Genomic DNA, 15,644 nt, shown 5'->3' on the forward strand with positions numbered 1-15,644 from the left:
AAAATTATCAATGACCCATTACAGGGAAAAAATGTTTGGAAACTCAACCCTACCTTACCACTTAGTTCATATTTTCTTGGTCTCTCATTTGAACTTAAAAAAGAACCACACTTTATCAATTGCAAGCAACTGTATTCTTTTGACATCAGCTTTTCAAAGTGTGAAACCATCTCTGCATTTTGTCAAACTCCGAGCCATCAAACAACAACAAACTAGGTTGTAACCCTGAGTGAAAGAGTATTTTATGCCAGCGGAAAGGCAGAAGGCAACCGAGAGGAGAGAAGCAGCTAGCTAGAGAAATGGGATTCCTCCCGAGTCCTGAGTTTAAAGCATCCAACATAGAAACTTGGGGGAGGGGGGAGATATTAGCTTCAGCTGGGTCAGAACATCCACAGCCAACTGATCCATTTCTAACCAAGGAGCAAAAAAGTTAACCCTGTACAGGAGATACCCAATAGGATGTGTGAGGGTGAGCAGGACGGGGAAACCAGCCAGTTGCTACTGAATTGCCGAGTCACGAACGAGCAAGAAGATGAACAGGAGGCAGAGAGGGGACGGAATTGCTGATGTTCACCAGCCCTGTCTTTCTTCTCTGCCAAAGGGGTTCAACAGCACCTTTGGACTGCTGTTATCGGATGCTATCGGACCCGGATCTTGCTCTCTTTCTGCAGACTGCTCTCCAGCTACCCACCTGAAACTATCTCCCCACCAAAGGGACAATCTTTGCCAAGGTCTCCCAGTCCGCTCCAGAAGCAGCCTTAAGCCCTGTGCCGAGATGCCCGATCCCCCAAACTGAAGAAAGAATTGGATCCTCAACTCTGCCCAGGGGGCTGGAAGGGCCCCGCTCCCCCTCTGCTTCTCCCCTTATAGCACTGCCTTAGAGAAGGGATCCCTCCAGACTCCATTGGCCGGCATGGCAGGCATCCTCCTGCCTCTCTCCTCTCCAAAAGATGCTACCCAGGGAAGGGGGGGGGAGAGGAAGGGGGGGGTGGAAGGAAAGGTGGTGGAAAGAGCCGTCAAGTCATGGCTGACTTTGGGCGCCCCCTGGCGGGGTTTTCATGGCAAGGGACTAGCAGAGGCGGTTGGCCCTTGCCTGCCCGGTCTTCTCTGGAGGTCTCCCCTGCAATTCCTAACCCAGGCCGCCCCTGCTCCGCTTGGGGCTGTGCGGCGATGGGGCTGGCCTGGGCTACCCCTTGCGGAGAACGGGCCGGGAGGGAAAGGGCAGTCAGTACCAGGCTTTGACGCGGATCTTGAGCTCGCCTTCCTGCGCCTCCGGCATGACTCGCTTGGCCACCCGCAGCTTGTTCAGCCCCCCGAAGGCGGCCAGCACCACGGCCCGCATCTCCTTGGCGTCGGCCGCCTTGGGGCTGCCGGCGGGGGCGCCGCCTTCGGGCGCCTCCTTCTCGATCATCTGCTCGGTCTCCTCGGCTTGCTCGGCGCCTTCCTTGGCCATGGCGCGGGCGCTGCTCGGGGCGGCTGGCGAGGCGAGGCGGGCTGGGCGGCTGCGGCGCGGCACAGGCGGGCGGGCGGGCGGGCGGCGCTTCCCCTCCGCACGCAGCCGCTCCCTCCTGTTGAATGCGCGCCTGCCCGAGCGCGGCTGCCCACGCCGCCCGCCCCGCGAGGTGCGCAATGGCTGCGGCCGCCCGGAGGACGGAGGGGCGCGGGTCCTACCGCCAGCCCGGCCCAGGCTCGCCCAGTAGAGGCGCAGCGACGCACACAGCTGGGGTTGCCAGCTCCAAGTTGGGAATTCCTGGAGATCTGGGGGGTGAAACCTGCAGAAAGTGGGGTTTGGGGAGGGAAAAGACCTTGGCGTGGCATAATTCCATAGAGTCCACCCCCAAAAGTAGCCGTTTTCTCCAGGCGAATTGGTCTCTGTGGCCTGGAGACCAGTTGTAATTCTGGGAGATCTCCAGCCACTACCTGGAGGCTGGTAACCCTACACACAGCACATACAGGTACATGCAGTCCTGGTATCACACACACACACAGGGTATCATACCCTGCCACAAATTCTGTTACTCTCCTAGGTGCTACTGGACTCTTGCTCTTTTCTACTACACACAACCCTGACGGCGGAGTGCCAGCAGCAGGGCTAGGCAGGGTGAGAGGCACGAAGCGTTGCGGGGCTCCTGGCTGGACCAGCTGAGTTCGAGTGGCAGACGATTTGCCCTCCGGGCCTGAATAAGGACCTGAGGTGCCTGGCTCACCCTAGGAGCTAAAATCGGGAATTTCTCACTTCTTAGGGATGGGTGCCCCTTGGTTTAGCCACGCCGGGTTGCTTCCTATTGAATCTGCTTCTTTGGTGCTAGATATATTTGTTACGTTTGGATGCATTGCATTATAATATAATGCATCAGGAAAGAGCAAGAGTCCAGTAGCACCTGTAAGACTAACAAAATTTGTGGTAGGGTAGGAGCTTTCATGAGTCACAGCTCGTTTCTTGTATCCCTTTCTTGAAGAAGTGAGCTCTGACTCAAGAAAGCTCCTACCCTACCACAAATTTTGTTAGTCTTATAGGTGCTACTGGATTTTTGCTCTTTTCTACTGCTAGACAGACTAATACAGCTACCCATCTTAATATAATGCATTGTAACCAATAACAACAAGAGTGTGCTTATATAACTACCCTTCTGGGCAGATTAGTGCCCCACTCAGAGTGGTGGACGAAATCAGTGTTATAATAAACCTTATGCTTATGACCTTGTGGTTATATACTGCTCTTCAGGACAGATCCATGCCACACTCAGAGCAGTTACCAAGTCAGTGTCATTATTATCCCCACAACAGACACCCTGTGAGATAGGTGGGGCTGAGAGAGCTCTGAGAGAGCCATGACTGACTCAAGGTCACCCAGCTGGCTTCAAGCAGAGAAGTGGGGAATCAAACCTGGTTCTCCAGATTAGAGTCCTGCAGCTCCTAACCACTACACCAAACTGGATGTTAGTTTTGGTATCCCCACAATACAACTGGTGAGCTGGAGATGAGAGGAGTGGCTTGCCCAAGGCCATCTGCAGAGCTCATGGCAGAAGTGGGATTCCAACCAGCAGAATGCTGATTCGCAACCCAACCACTTAAACCAGTACAGCATTATAACCTTTGCATCTCTCCCTGCAAGGAGCTCACGATAGACGTACAGCAAAATCACAAACAGGTCTACTCAGAATCCTACTAAAGTCTACTAAAGGGGGGCTGGCTCCTAGGAAAGTTTTCTTAGGATTGCACTGTGGGAGATTTTCCATTCAGTCGTGAAATGTTTTTTTTCTTTTCCCCACTCCCCCCTTCCACTGATTAACCAAACTACTAGGCTGATTTATTGGTGCACAAATAATTTCGAAAACGGAGCACCTAGAATGGTGCGAGAAAACAGAAAATGCTGTGAAAATAATTTTTTTAAAAATCACAGGTGCAGTCTGCCGAAGGCAGAAAGAAGCATCATCCAAATGAGGATTTTCAGGTCAAAGCAGTAGGCATAAGAAATGTAAAATCATCCTTCATAGACACGTTTATGCTTATTGGGGGAATCCCTGAGGACATTTACAGGGAAACTCAGGCTTTTCCAGAATACATTTGAAAGCCTGTGTTCTAACTAAATGCCCTGGTTCATATATTTCCAGGGGGTAGCCATGCTACAGTGCAATCCTAAACAGAGTTACACCCTTCTAAGTCACTCTGATCTTGAGCTTTCAAACAATGTTTCTGCTTCAAATTAAACAGCTACTTAGTTGTGGCAAAGATATCAAAAGACTCGCTTTAAACAGCTCCTTTTCTCATCTACAATTCCCACTCCAAAAATCTTGAAATTACGCATTTCTTGGAAAGTACGCTTTCAAAAGGAACGCTTTATGGGAGAAATACTCCTAAAATTTTAGCTCATTTGCTTGTTTGCCTTTTCTCCCAGGGCATTTACTTCAGACACACTGACAACTTCTATTGCCCTGAAGGGTAGAACCACTTGCGCTGAGATTTGACAGTGCGGTCCCCTCCCACCTCCTCCATTCCATCACCTGTTATAATAAGCACCTTTGCAAAAATAAAGGATTTCATGCACACAAAAGAAGAAGAAAATCCAGCAAACCAAGTCATTTTCTGAATAAGCAGATTATTTCTTAAGGAATGCTTTTATTATTTTTTAAATAAAGAACTCCGAGGGAAAATTCTTTTGATCTAAAAGGGAGGCTGGAGTATGGGGTGATGGTGGTGTGAGTACATGCTCAATAGCACGTTTTTTAAAAACCAAAAAGCTACAAAGCTGCTCATACTGAATTAGACTATTGGTCTACTTACCTTAGTAAATTGCTCTGATTGGCAATGGCTCTCCAGCATCTCAGAAAGAGAAGAGAGACAGCATGGTGCGCTGGTTAGTGCCAGACTAGAATCTGGGAGACACAAATTCAAATCCCCGCTCTGCCATGGCAGTTTGCTAGGTGACCTTGGGCCAATCGCTCTTTCTCAGCCTAACCTACCTCACAGGGGTGTTGTGAGGAAAAACAGAAGAGGGGAGAACAAAGTGATAAGCTGCTTTGGGTTCCTACTGAGGAGAAAAAATGGAGTATAAATATCTGAATAAAATAAATGCTCCCGCGATCATTCATTCGTCCAACACTCTAACTGCTACGCCGCACTGGCTCTCTGACAGTCCTATGAATGAACATGTTCTGTCTATGCTCAGGTCTTGCAAACTGTAGAAATAGCCAAAAAGACACATACCCCCAGTTAAAAGCCTCGGTAAAATGAAGCACTGGATTCGTTGTGAAAAAGACAGGTAGTTGCCAGGTGTGCCACATGGGGAGGATATGTCAAAGGTGAGGTGCTGCCACTGAAAAACCCTCTTTCTGGTCACCACTCACCTCACTTCTGCAGGTGGGGTAAAGAGAGCAGGGCTTGAGAAGACGATTTCATGAGGGCTGGACAATACGGGAGGAGGCAACGCTTCGTGTACCCCAGCCCCAAGCCATTTAGAGCCTTACAGGTAAGAACCCGGGATCAAGATAATCCAAACTATGATATTCCCCATTGCCATGTAGGGATGTGAAAGCTGGACAGTGAAGAACGCTGACAGGACGAAAATGGATTCATTTGAAATGTGGTACTGGAGGAGAGTTTTGCAGATACCACGGACGGCCAAAAAGATAAATAAGTGGGTATTCGATCAAATCAAGCCTGAATTCTCCCTAGAAGCTAAAATGACAAAAACTGAGGTTATCGTACTTTGGTCACATCACGAGAAGACAAGATTCTCTGGAAAAGTCAATAATGCTAGGAAAAGTAGAAGGCAATAAGAAAAAAGGAAGACCCAAAATGAGATGGCTTGACTCATTAAAAGAAGCCACATCCTCCAGTTTGCAGGATCTGAGCAAGTCTGTTAAAGGTAGGACTTTGGGAGATCTCTCATTCATAGGATTGTCATAGGTCAGAGGCAACTTGACGGCCCATAACACACACAGATAGGAACCGCCACTCCAAATCTTCCCAAAAAATTCCAACCTACTTCTGTGAAGACATGAAACTACTTTGGATGACTTTATCTCACTGGATTTGTTGTTCTCTGCTGCATATACAAACCAGTTTATTTATTTCCTTCATTTATATCCCTGCCTTTCTCCTCAAAGGGGACCCAAAGTGGCTTACATCATTCTGCTCGCCATTTTATCCTCACAACAACCCTGTGAGGTAGATGAGAGTGCTGACTGGCCCAAGGTCACTCAGTAAGCCTCCAAGGCACAGCAGGGATTCGCACCTGAGTCTCCCAGATCTTAGGCCAACTCACTAACCACTACACCACACTGGCTCTCTACTGTGGATTTCTATAGGGACATAGCTACTTCCTTCAGTCAGCTATGTTTTACGATGGATTGCTCTTATGCCTGGAAGTTTCTAGCACAAATCTGATGAGGATACAAAGGGAGTAATTATCCAGCATCTTGCTAATTGGCAATTTTCAGCGTGCAGAGAAATGCCTCCATCTCATTGATTGTTTATTTGTCTATATATTGGTAATAGAAATGTGATTTCGCTTTGGTCCTCTATTTTCTTTTGTACTTTTAACAGAAGGCGGACACGCAGCAATTAAGTCAGTAAAGCTTTTTTCCATCCATTTATCTCCATGCCAGAAAAAAAGCCTCACATGTTACATTTTAGTGTGCCAGGCAGCTGTTTAAACTTACAAAAGCCAATAAGGTGACCTGAGTCCCCCAAATTCAACTTCTGAAGGAGATTATGGTGCCTGGTACCATGTAGCCCCCCCTCCCCGATGAAATAAGGAGGGGGGGATAAATGGAGCACATTCTTCTAGAGATCGTGTTGTGAAACTGAGGTGTGATTTGCATGGGAATCCATGTGATAACTCGTCAGCTGATTATGTAAAAAAAAATTAAGCCCCAGAGACATCTGTAAGACAGGACACGTGCAGGTGGTGGAATTTCTTGCCCTGGGCAGGGCTGCCAAGATTGAGTAAGGCCCTCCATGCAAAATTTCTCTGAGGCTCCCCAAGCAATGTCCAGATTTAACCCAATCATCATATGATAAGTTATTTATTTCCTTCATTTTAACCCTGCCTTTCTCCCCAATGGACACTTAAAGCAACTTATATAGTTCTTCTTGCCTTTGTTTTATCCTCACAACAACCCTGGAGGTAGGTTAGGCTGAGGGGGCACGATTGGCCCAAAGCCACCCAGCAACTACCACAGCAGAATGGGGATTTGAAGCTGGGTTTCCTAGATCCTAGTCTGATTCTATAACCGTTAGACAATACCAGGGCTTTTTTTCAGCTGGAACGCGGTGGAACGGAGTTCCGGCACCTCTTGAAAATGGTCACATGTCTGGTGGCCCCGCCCCCTAATCTCCAGACAGAGGGGAGTTTCGATTGCCCTCTGCGCCACTGGTGTGGAGGGCAATCGAAACTCCCCTCTGTCTGGAGATCAGGGGGTGGGGCCACCGGACATGTGACCATTTTCGCTGAGGGCGATTTAAACTTTTAAAAACTCCCCCCTTGTTCCAGCAGACCCAAAGTGATGTCATTGTGTGGTCCTGAGTTCCACCACCTCTTTTCCCAGAAAAAAAACCCTTGACAATACTGTCTCTCTAACAAATCATAGAACTTGCTGTTTGCATGAACAGGATAATTATTAATCATCTCTGAGTACATCATGCTGTAAAAAACTCATTCCAGACTTTTATATCCCATTCTTTCCCCAAGGAATATAGGGCAGTGTACATGAGTTCCCCACTTTATCCTTACAACCACCCTGTGAAGTAGGTTTGGTTAAGAGATGGACTATCCCAGACTTACATTTTCCCCTTCCCTTCCTCCCAATAAAAAAACACTGAATTTGCAGTGGCGTACCAAAGGTGCTTTGTATAATTTTCTAGGCCCCCATAGCAGCCCCTCCCTTGGATTTGTTCTCGTTTCTACGTTATTCACAAAGATGATCCTACTGTCTAGTCAGGGATCATGTACTGAATGAGATGGTGTCACATAACCCTACTTAGCGAATTGGGTTTGACTACGTGATTGTACCATTAAGGGCAAATGATGGCAGAGCAAGTGAGGGCAATGCATATGAACATATGAACACTGTTGCAACACAGGGAGAGGAACTGTTGAAAAAGGGGTGGTGATGGTCGCAGCTGTCAAAAACATTCTCCAAATTTATGAATACTTTTTGGAGTTTGCAAATAACTCCCATCTATGGCTAAGAAATAAATAAGAAGAGGAATAACACCCCTTCCCCCTCACACACATACTTGCCTCCATCCTCTCATCTCTTTCTTCTTGGCATGCATTGCCCAGCATTTTCTTCCTTGCAGTCTTACAAAGCTTCTTGGTAGCAGATGAAAAATACATTTAATGTATGGGGCAAAGCATGCCAGAGTCTCTCCCTATTCCAGGCAGCTATTTTAGACCGCTATTATAAGCCATTGTCCACCACCATTATTTGGAGGGAGATCTGCTGCTAGCGATTGATTGTCTTCACTATGGAAAGAGGGTCTGAAAAAGAGAGAGGAAAAAGTCTCTCGCTGTCTGGTCTCTTCACCCCGCAATCTTGCAATTCAAAAAAATCACGCGCAATCTGAGATAATTGTTTTATTTTTTTCTCCTACTATGCTCTTCACGGAGGCTTTTTTCTCTCCTTATTTGCAGAACTGTATGAATCATCGATGCAATGAAGCAATTTTGCCGTTTACAGAGGCTGCTGAGAGCTGTATTTTCCCCCTTAGCTGAGAAAACTGTATTAATGGGCTTTGAAATCATTTGCAGCCATGCAAATAGGCTCTGTTTTTCATCGAGGAAGAGAAACCCAAAGTTTATATTCTCTGGACAGGGATTCCAGATTGACTAAAGTGGTTCCATCATTCAGAGAGTGGCCCAGGTTGTTTTCTCGCAGACAAGTAAGGACATTTTGTGCCATGGCACACAGAATTCAGACCTCTAACAACATCTGTTTTTATTTATTTAAAAAGGTGAATTACTAGCCATCAAGGATGGGGAAAGGTATATTAGAAAATGTAGAGATATTCAGTCCTCTCTGAGCTGGCTACTGACACAGGTCAATGAAAATGACTGGCTGGGAAGCTATTGCAAACTAAGAACAGGAATGTTTCTGAAATTATCCAAATTTCTGGATTCTGGAATTTTGAATGACCTGGCCGCTTTCTGAAGCGGAACCAAAGAGGCAGGAATTGTTCCATTTTTTTAATTTCCACATTTTGTGCAGTTTGTAATACTTTTCACTTCATTGGGGTTTCTCACTCTCTGCCCACTACTGATGGGGCAGGCACCCACAGAAGAAACACTGCAAGCCCCCCACCCCGAGTTTCCATGTGATTGTACATATTTGTTCATCAAGATACTTTCTGTGTGGCGTTTTATTGATATGCTCGCTTACTTATGTGCATGGATAAAACAGTGCAACCTCCCCAAAATTGATGCCCTCATACGTAGAGTTTGATCCAGCTTCTTTTGCACAGTGTTTTATGAAGTGCATGTGTGCATCAATAAAATACTGCACTTTTGGGGTGGGGGGGTGGGGTGTTTTGTAAATAATGCAGAGCATCAACTATTAAAAATAAAAAACAACAGAAAATACCATTGTGGAACAAATAGAGGAAATCATTTGAGCATAATTTGATTATTTAAATATTCATCTGGAAGAATATCCACTCAGACTAATGAGAAATATCTTGTCATTTCCCTATTATGCTGTTCCCAGGAGATGCTCAATTGCATCAAAGGAGTAGATGCGCAGGTTAAAGCATGCTCATTGCGGGAAATGAAGCTTTGCTGCAGAAGAGACTTTAAAACCCAGGCTGTTGATTAAGACAGTCTGAGCTTGGATGACAAGCTTTTTACAAAAAGGATAATAATATGATAATAACATTCAATTTATATACCACCCTTCAGGACAACTTAACACCCACTCAGAGAGCGGTTTACAAAGTGTGTTGTTATTATCCTCACAACAGTCACCCTGTGAGGTGGATGGGGCTGAGAGAGCTCTGACAGAGCTGTAACTGACCCAAGGTGACCCAGCTGGCTTCAAGTGGAGGAGTGGACAATAAAACCTGGTTCTCCAGATTAGAGTCCTGCCGCTCTTAACCACTACACCAAACTGGCTCTCACTTTTACCTCTGGAACCTGTAGTTATTCTTTTACAATAGGTGCAAGAACAAGATAGCAGCTGCCTCTTCCCACATTATGGACCTCAAAAGTTGTGTCTGAGGTGTCCACCCTGTATTGAATGAACAAAATCCTACCCTCAAGTCATAGATGACTTATGCTGATACCTATCAGGGTTTTCATGGCAAGAGACTAACAGAGGTGGTTTGCCATTGCCTGCCTCTGCAACCCTGGTCTTTGTTGGAGGTCCCCCATCCAATTACTAACCCAGGCCAACTCCTGGGTTATCTACGTCAGGGCCCACCTCGTGTTAGGATGACATAAAACAGTCACATGAGATTTATGAGTTGTCCTAAATTCTTGCTAGCAGTCCTTGTTGCCTGTTGCAGCTCAGAGTAGTGTTGTCTGAAAAATATTTTTTTTAAAAAATATTAGCATTGTATGTACTGAGATATCACTTCTGGGGAAAATCAGGAAGTGACATCAGGTAGGTCTAGAGATCGCTAGAAACATTATCAGAGTTTCCAGTGATTCGTGGAGCCACGCAATGTCCTTTCTGAGTTTTCTCCAGAAGTGATGTCACAGTGCACGTGATGACCTGCACCTCCTATGTGCCCTCCCTCCTAAAATCCTGCTGGTTGCCACTATGTATGCAGTACCTGGTGAGGATCAGAACTATGGTGGACATGAAGAATGGGCTTCAGACTTCTCCCTTACAGCATTTACCCAACCAGAAAAAGTCCCAGGGATGCCGTTTGGGAAATCCACATGTTGGTTTTCCCAACAAAAGGAAGCGGCTGACTCACCAGCAAGCTGGGTTGCCACCTGGGGACGGACGGAGTGGAGGCGGGACGAAGAGTGGAGGCGGACCGTCCATCCCACGAGGATCCAACCGCATGGTCAGCGCCATTGCGGTTTGAGCATCTGCAGGGGTTGGCGGGTTTTGAGGCATTGGGCTGGATCCCAACAGGGTGAGCGGGCCTGCGAGCTGCTCACCCCAACGGATCTGGAGGCACAGGTCACCAGGCGGGGCCGGTGATGGAACAGCAGGTGCCGTGGTGGCCAGCGGGAGGCTGGCGGGTGATGCATCGTTTCGGCAGTGAGGCCTACGATGCCAACGGGGATCCAGCCCAGATGCCAGGCCAATGCTCAATATAGCTGTAATCAATAAAGTTGTGGCCATTTATAACCCACACAAGTGTCCGGTGTGTTTACTTAGCTGCAACGCAGTCCGACATAGCCCCTAGGTGGCAAATCCTATAGTGCTCCTAGGACTGATTTAGGATGGGAAACAGGCACAAGGGGGAATGCTAAAGCCTTTAGACTATTTCCATTTCTAAAATATAAAATCAAGCCGGACTCTGGAGCCATTATATCTGAATTCTTTAAATAAATAAGATTTTTTTTTAAAAAAAGAAGCTATAGAGCTATAGAACGACAAAACCGATAGAGATAACCAAAATGAATGTGTCTCATGCAGTGTTACATCTGTAGAATATAAACTCCAGTACAAGACAAAAAGTGTCCATATCCCCCCAGATCTGATATGTATTTCATCCCTCCGGCATACTTTTATCAATTAATACATCCATCTCAGCAATTTCTAACACTTTAAGAAGTGACTTCACAATCATTGGAAGTAAGATTCCAAGGCTGCGTCTTCTGCACAATTCTGGCTGCAATGAATATATTCCCCTACTAATTTTCCTGTTTCATATCTAAAAAAAGATATTTTTGAAAAACATGTAATAAGAAGCAAGAGGCTCATCTTTTAACCTCTGATTTGAAATTATTTGTTGTATATTCTGGAGAACCTACGTCCAGTACATTTTAGGATAGACACAACTCTGCCAAACCTGAATATACTCTGTTTGATATTTTTGACATTCCCAGTATGTGACTGTATTAGGTTGTTAAATTCTATTTAATCTTTAATCAGAGTTGATTTTATTCTGCTGATACTTGCAGTAGGATCCCACGACCACAAAAATGAAAAAGGTTTTTTTAAAAAAAAAAAAACACTTTCGAGTTATTCATTCATTATCTCCAACCTCGATATTATTAAACCTGTAATGTCATTTTCTCAGAAAATTAGTGCATGTTGGATTTGAGGAAAAAAACTTTAACAGGTTTTGAAAGAAACCCAAAACAGCCAAACGGGGACAAGGAAGAGAAGGAGGAAGAATGATGGTTCTGACTGAGCAGGAGACAGTTCTGCCCCCTTTCTTTGCCCATCTAATGAAGTAAGCACAGACTCACGAACCCTTATGCTGCAATCAGTGTGCTAGACTCACAAGACTGTTTGTCATTTGCGAAGCAGCAGATTCACAAGGTTACCCCTCCAGAATTTCCCTTCTTAATCACATATAACATGTTAGATTAGTCATTTTAGCACCTTCAAGGGTATTTGGGAAAACACTGATTATGAGCTTAGAAATTTCATTTCCTTGGAATAAAATCTGGTGTTTTCTTCACACATGAGTTAGACTTGGCTGACACACTGTAGGAAGGAAAATGCTGAGACTAGAGCTTGAGGTTATTGAACAGTACCAGGCTAGCTCAGGAGCTAGGAGAGCATAAACCTGTGGCTTGACAAAGAATAATGCTCAGCTTGTTTTTAATTCCATCCTTCTTTGCAAGAAATCCAGGGTGCTCCCAACAGCTCTATGGGTGGTTGGCCAAGGGTCATACAATGAATGTCATGGCAGAATCGAAATTTGAAGCTAGGTCTTGCTAGTCTGAGAGCCAAGCTACAAGTGACGCCTGACAGAGGTTGAACACTGGTCAGCTTCCCTCAAGTTTTGATGGGAAATGTAGGCGTCCTGGTCTTGCAGCTTGGCTCTCCATTTAATTGAAGTTTACAGAGCGGCAGTCTATGGGAGGGAGAACATGCGGTTGGGAGGGGAGTGCAGGCATTGGGCTCTCACCGGAGGCCCCCCTTCCCCTCCGCTGTGTGTGTGTATGTGGGTTTCTGTAAACTTCAATTAAATGGAGAGCCAAGCTGCAAGACCAGGATGCCTACATTTCCCATCAAAACTTGAGGGAAGCTGACCAGTGTCCAACCTGTGTCAGGCGTTACTTGTAGCTTGGCTCTGAGTCCAACACACTAACCATTGCATGCCTTTTTATGTGGTGTTTTATTGACATGTATTGGTAACATACCACACAGAGAGACACACCCTTGATCCAACCATAAAATCACACATTTGATCCGACCATAGTATCATATGTGATAATATCACATTTGCAATATTTTATCATTATGGTAAAATACTGCAAACATTTATGCATATCAGTAACATAGAGTGCAATCCTAAGCAGAGCTACTGCAGTCTAAGCCCACTGATTTCACCTTCAAGACCAACTAGATTTCCAGGGTGTAAGCTTTCAAGAGTCAAAGCTCCCTTCATCAGATTCAGTGAAGTATGCCATGTCGGTTCAACTTCAGAAACAAGAGCAGGCAATTAAGTACTCCAAAATCCAGGAAGACACGATGATGAACCATCCCTTGTATAATTTGCATCAAAATATTCCCCTTGGAACCAAAACTCGGTGTGAGTAAGAGGTGTGTGTGTGTGTGTGGGGGGGGGGTGAATCCCACATTCTCCACAATATTTGGTTTGGCAGCATGTCACTGCGTGACGCATTTCAAAACACAGAGACCCCCTCATCTTCGCAAGACACATTTGTTCTTTTGCTGTTGCCCAAGGCTTGAAGGTGCCTGTGTTGATGCAGAGCTTGTGTTCTGCAAAAGCTATTTAACTATTATTTATGTTTATACAGATATAGTGCAGTGTCTTGGGCTAGGAAGAGATGATCCTAGGTGGAGAATGGGGGGCAGATCCCATGGGTCTCAATGTCCTTAACACCCTAATGCAAGAAAATACATACCTACACTAAAATATGTTTACTTGATTAACTATATGCTTTTTAGCTGACGTATTAGGCAATTACACGTCAATATCTTTGCACATTGTCAAAAAGGTCAAGGTAAGTGTATGTATTCTCTGTGTAATGAAGGAAGCAGAAATTTCATGTTTTCCTTTTCAATCCGTATTATGGTGAAACACTGCAAACAAAAAAGCCTCCAAAATGTGTCTCCTCCAAAATGCTTAGCAATACCCATTAAAGCTGGCTTCCACTTAAAATAAACCTTCAGTGGATGAATCTACCACATTTGGTGGAGTCAGTTTGGTGTAGTGGTTAGGAGTGGCAGGACTCTAATCTGGAGAACCGGGTTTGATTCCCCAGTCCTCCCTCCTCCTTTCTTTAGAGGCCTGCATTTTAAACCATGGCAACATACCTTTGAAATTCCACATTAAACAGCAGAAACAAAATACATAACCTATTTACATGGCAATGATTATATATGCCTTCTTCCCTGAAGGACTGTCACTCTATTTGCCTCTAAGGTGGGGGGCAGGAAAGAATTCAACAGTGTGCCGCTTTTTGCAGCATGGAGATAGAGCGAAGGGAAAGCTGCCCCTGTTGAATTTCTTCCTGTCATGGTAGATGTTAAAGGCAAGGGACTTCAGTCATTAATCAAAACTGCTAGGAATAACTTACATTTGATCGGTATTCACTTTGAAAAATGATAAATAAATTACTTGAAAAGCCTGTATATGTTATTTTTAAAAAATTAATTAAAATTTCAATGAAAGTGTTACTGATTATTTTAATCCATCTTCTTAGTCACAGTCTTAATATTCATAATGGCCTTAGTAAGACAGATGGTTTTGCATTATCTTGCATTTTATCAGTATCAAATAACATCCAGAACAGCTCCCAGTTTCTAATAAACAGATTGGCCTTCCTGTTCTAATTTGTATAATATTTGTTAATTAATCATGGAAATAATATCCTGTACTGTTAACAGCCAGTCTTTAACAGATGGGGGTTATAATTTTTCCCCTTTGGGGGGCCATTACTGTTCTAGCAGCAATCAACTGATGGATAAATATTTTCCTAACAACCTTGTATTAGTTTTATATGACTTTTAACTACTTCCCACAAAGATTCCTGGGAATTGTAGTTTGGAGAGCGTACTGAAACTTGCTATCCCTCATAGAACAACATTTCTTGGAGTAGCGATGCATTCAGTTACACAATCGCAGGAGCCTCTAATGTCCCAGTTCGGAACCTGGGATTATCAGCGCCGGATACACTGGGTTGAACCCAGCTGGCTTTTTCGCTCAGTCTTTCTCACTCCTCCGCCTTACGTCAACTCTCAACCCACATGGCTTTTGTCCCAGCAGGTCCCAAGATCCCCGGCATAGCCTTTGGAGGTGATAAAAGTGGATCTCACTTTCCTTTTTCACCAGCAAAATAACAAAGTCAGAAAACCATTAGGATTAAAAAAAAAATTCATATGACTGTTTTACTAGGAATAAGATCCAGAGGATCTTATCTGACGAAGAGAACTGTGATTCTCGGAAGCTTATGCTACAGTAAAGTTGGTTAGTCTTAACGGTGCTACTGGACTCTTTTCGATTTTACTAGGAATAACTGATCCAGTCTCTCCCTGTGCAGGGCTGTGTGTGTTTAAATGCAGTATCTGAAATTGTAAACCACCATTTGACATTTTAGATCAATCCCCTTTGTGAAACGGTGACAGCAGAATTTCTTGTCATAAACGAGACTGCCCCTGCCTAATCATATATGCTGCCGGTAATCCGCCCTGAGCCTGCTGGTGTGGGGAGGGCAGAATATAAATTGAATATAAATAAATAAATAAAAGATTCAGGCACAATAAACCCGCAGAAGCAAAAGAATCCAATAGCCAAAAGTTGCAATCACTGGCACCTTCCAGGAGAACATACTGAATTGATTTATTTAAGAAACTGGTATTCTGTGTTCCCTATTAAAAATGGTTAAGGCATCTCACAACAATCATTTAAGATGTAACAATTGATGACTCAAAACAGCAGACAAAGCACCCATTTTCCATTTAAAATCAGTAAAGATGGTACATTATGTATGTATGTATGTAAGCATTTCCACCCTGCTTTTCTCCCCACCGGGGACAAAG

The 15,644-nt window shown here is 44.7% G+C and overlaps 1 protein-coding gene across 1 annotated transcript in view; it reads right to left on the reverse strand.

Moving 5' to 3' along the window:
• VAT1L (vesicle amine transport 1 like) overlaps nucleotides 1–1,453 on the reverse strand; it is a 105,351-nt gene extending 103,898 nt beyond the window's left edge. The window contains exon 1 of the mRNA XM_055000864.1: nucleotides 1,233–1,453. Within this exon, the coding sequence (XP_054856839.1) occupies nucleotides 1,233–1,453 (221 nt within the window). The remainder of the gene's footprint in view (nucleotides 1–1,232) is intronic.
• Nucleotides 1,454–15,644: the final 14,191 nt, after the last annotated feature.

This window comes from Eublepharis macularius, chromosome 16 (assembly GCF_028583425.1).
Source record: "Eublepharis macularius isolate TG4126 chromosome 16, MPM_Emac_v1.0, whole genome shotgun sequence".
In the NCBI taxonomy this organism is placed as follows: domain Eukaryota; kingdom Metazoa; phylum Chordata; class Lepidosauria; order Squamata; family Eublepharidae; genus Eublepharis; species Eublepharis macularius.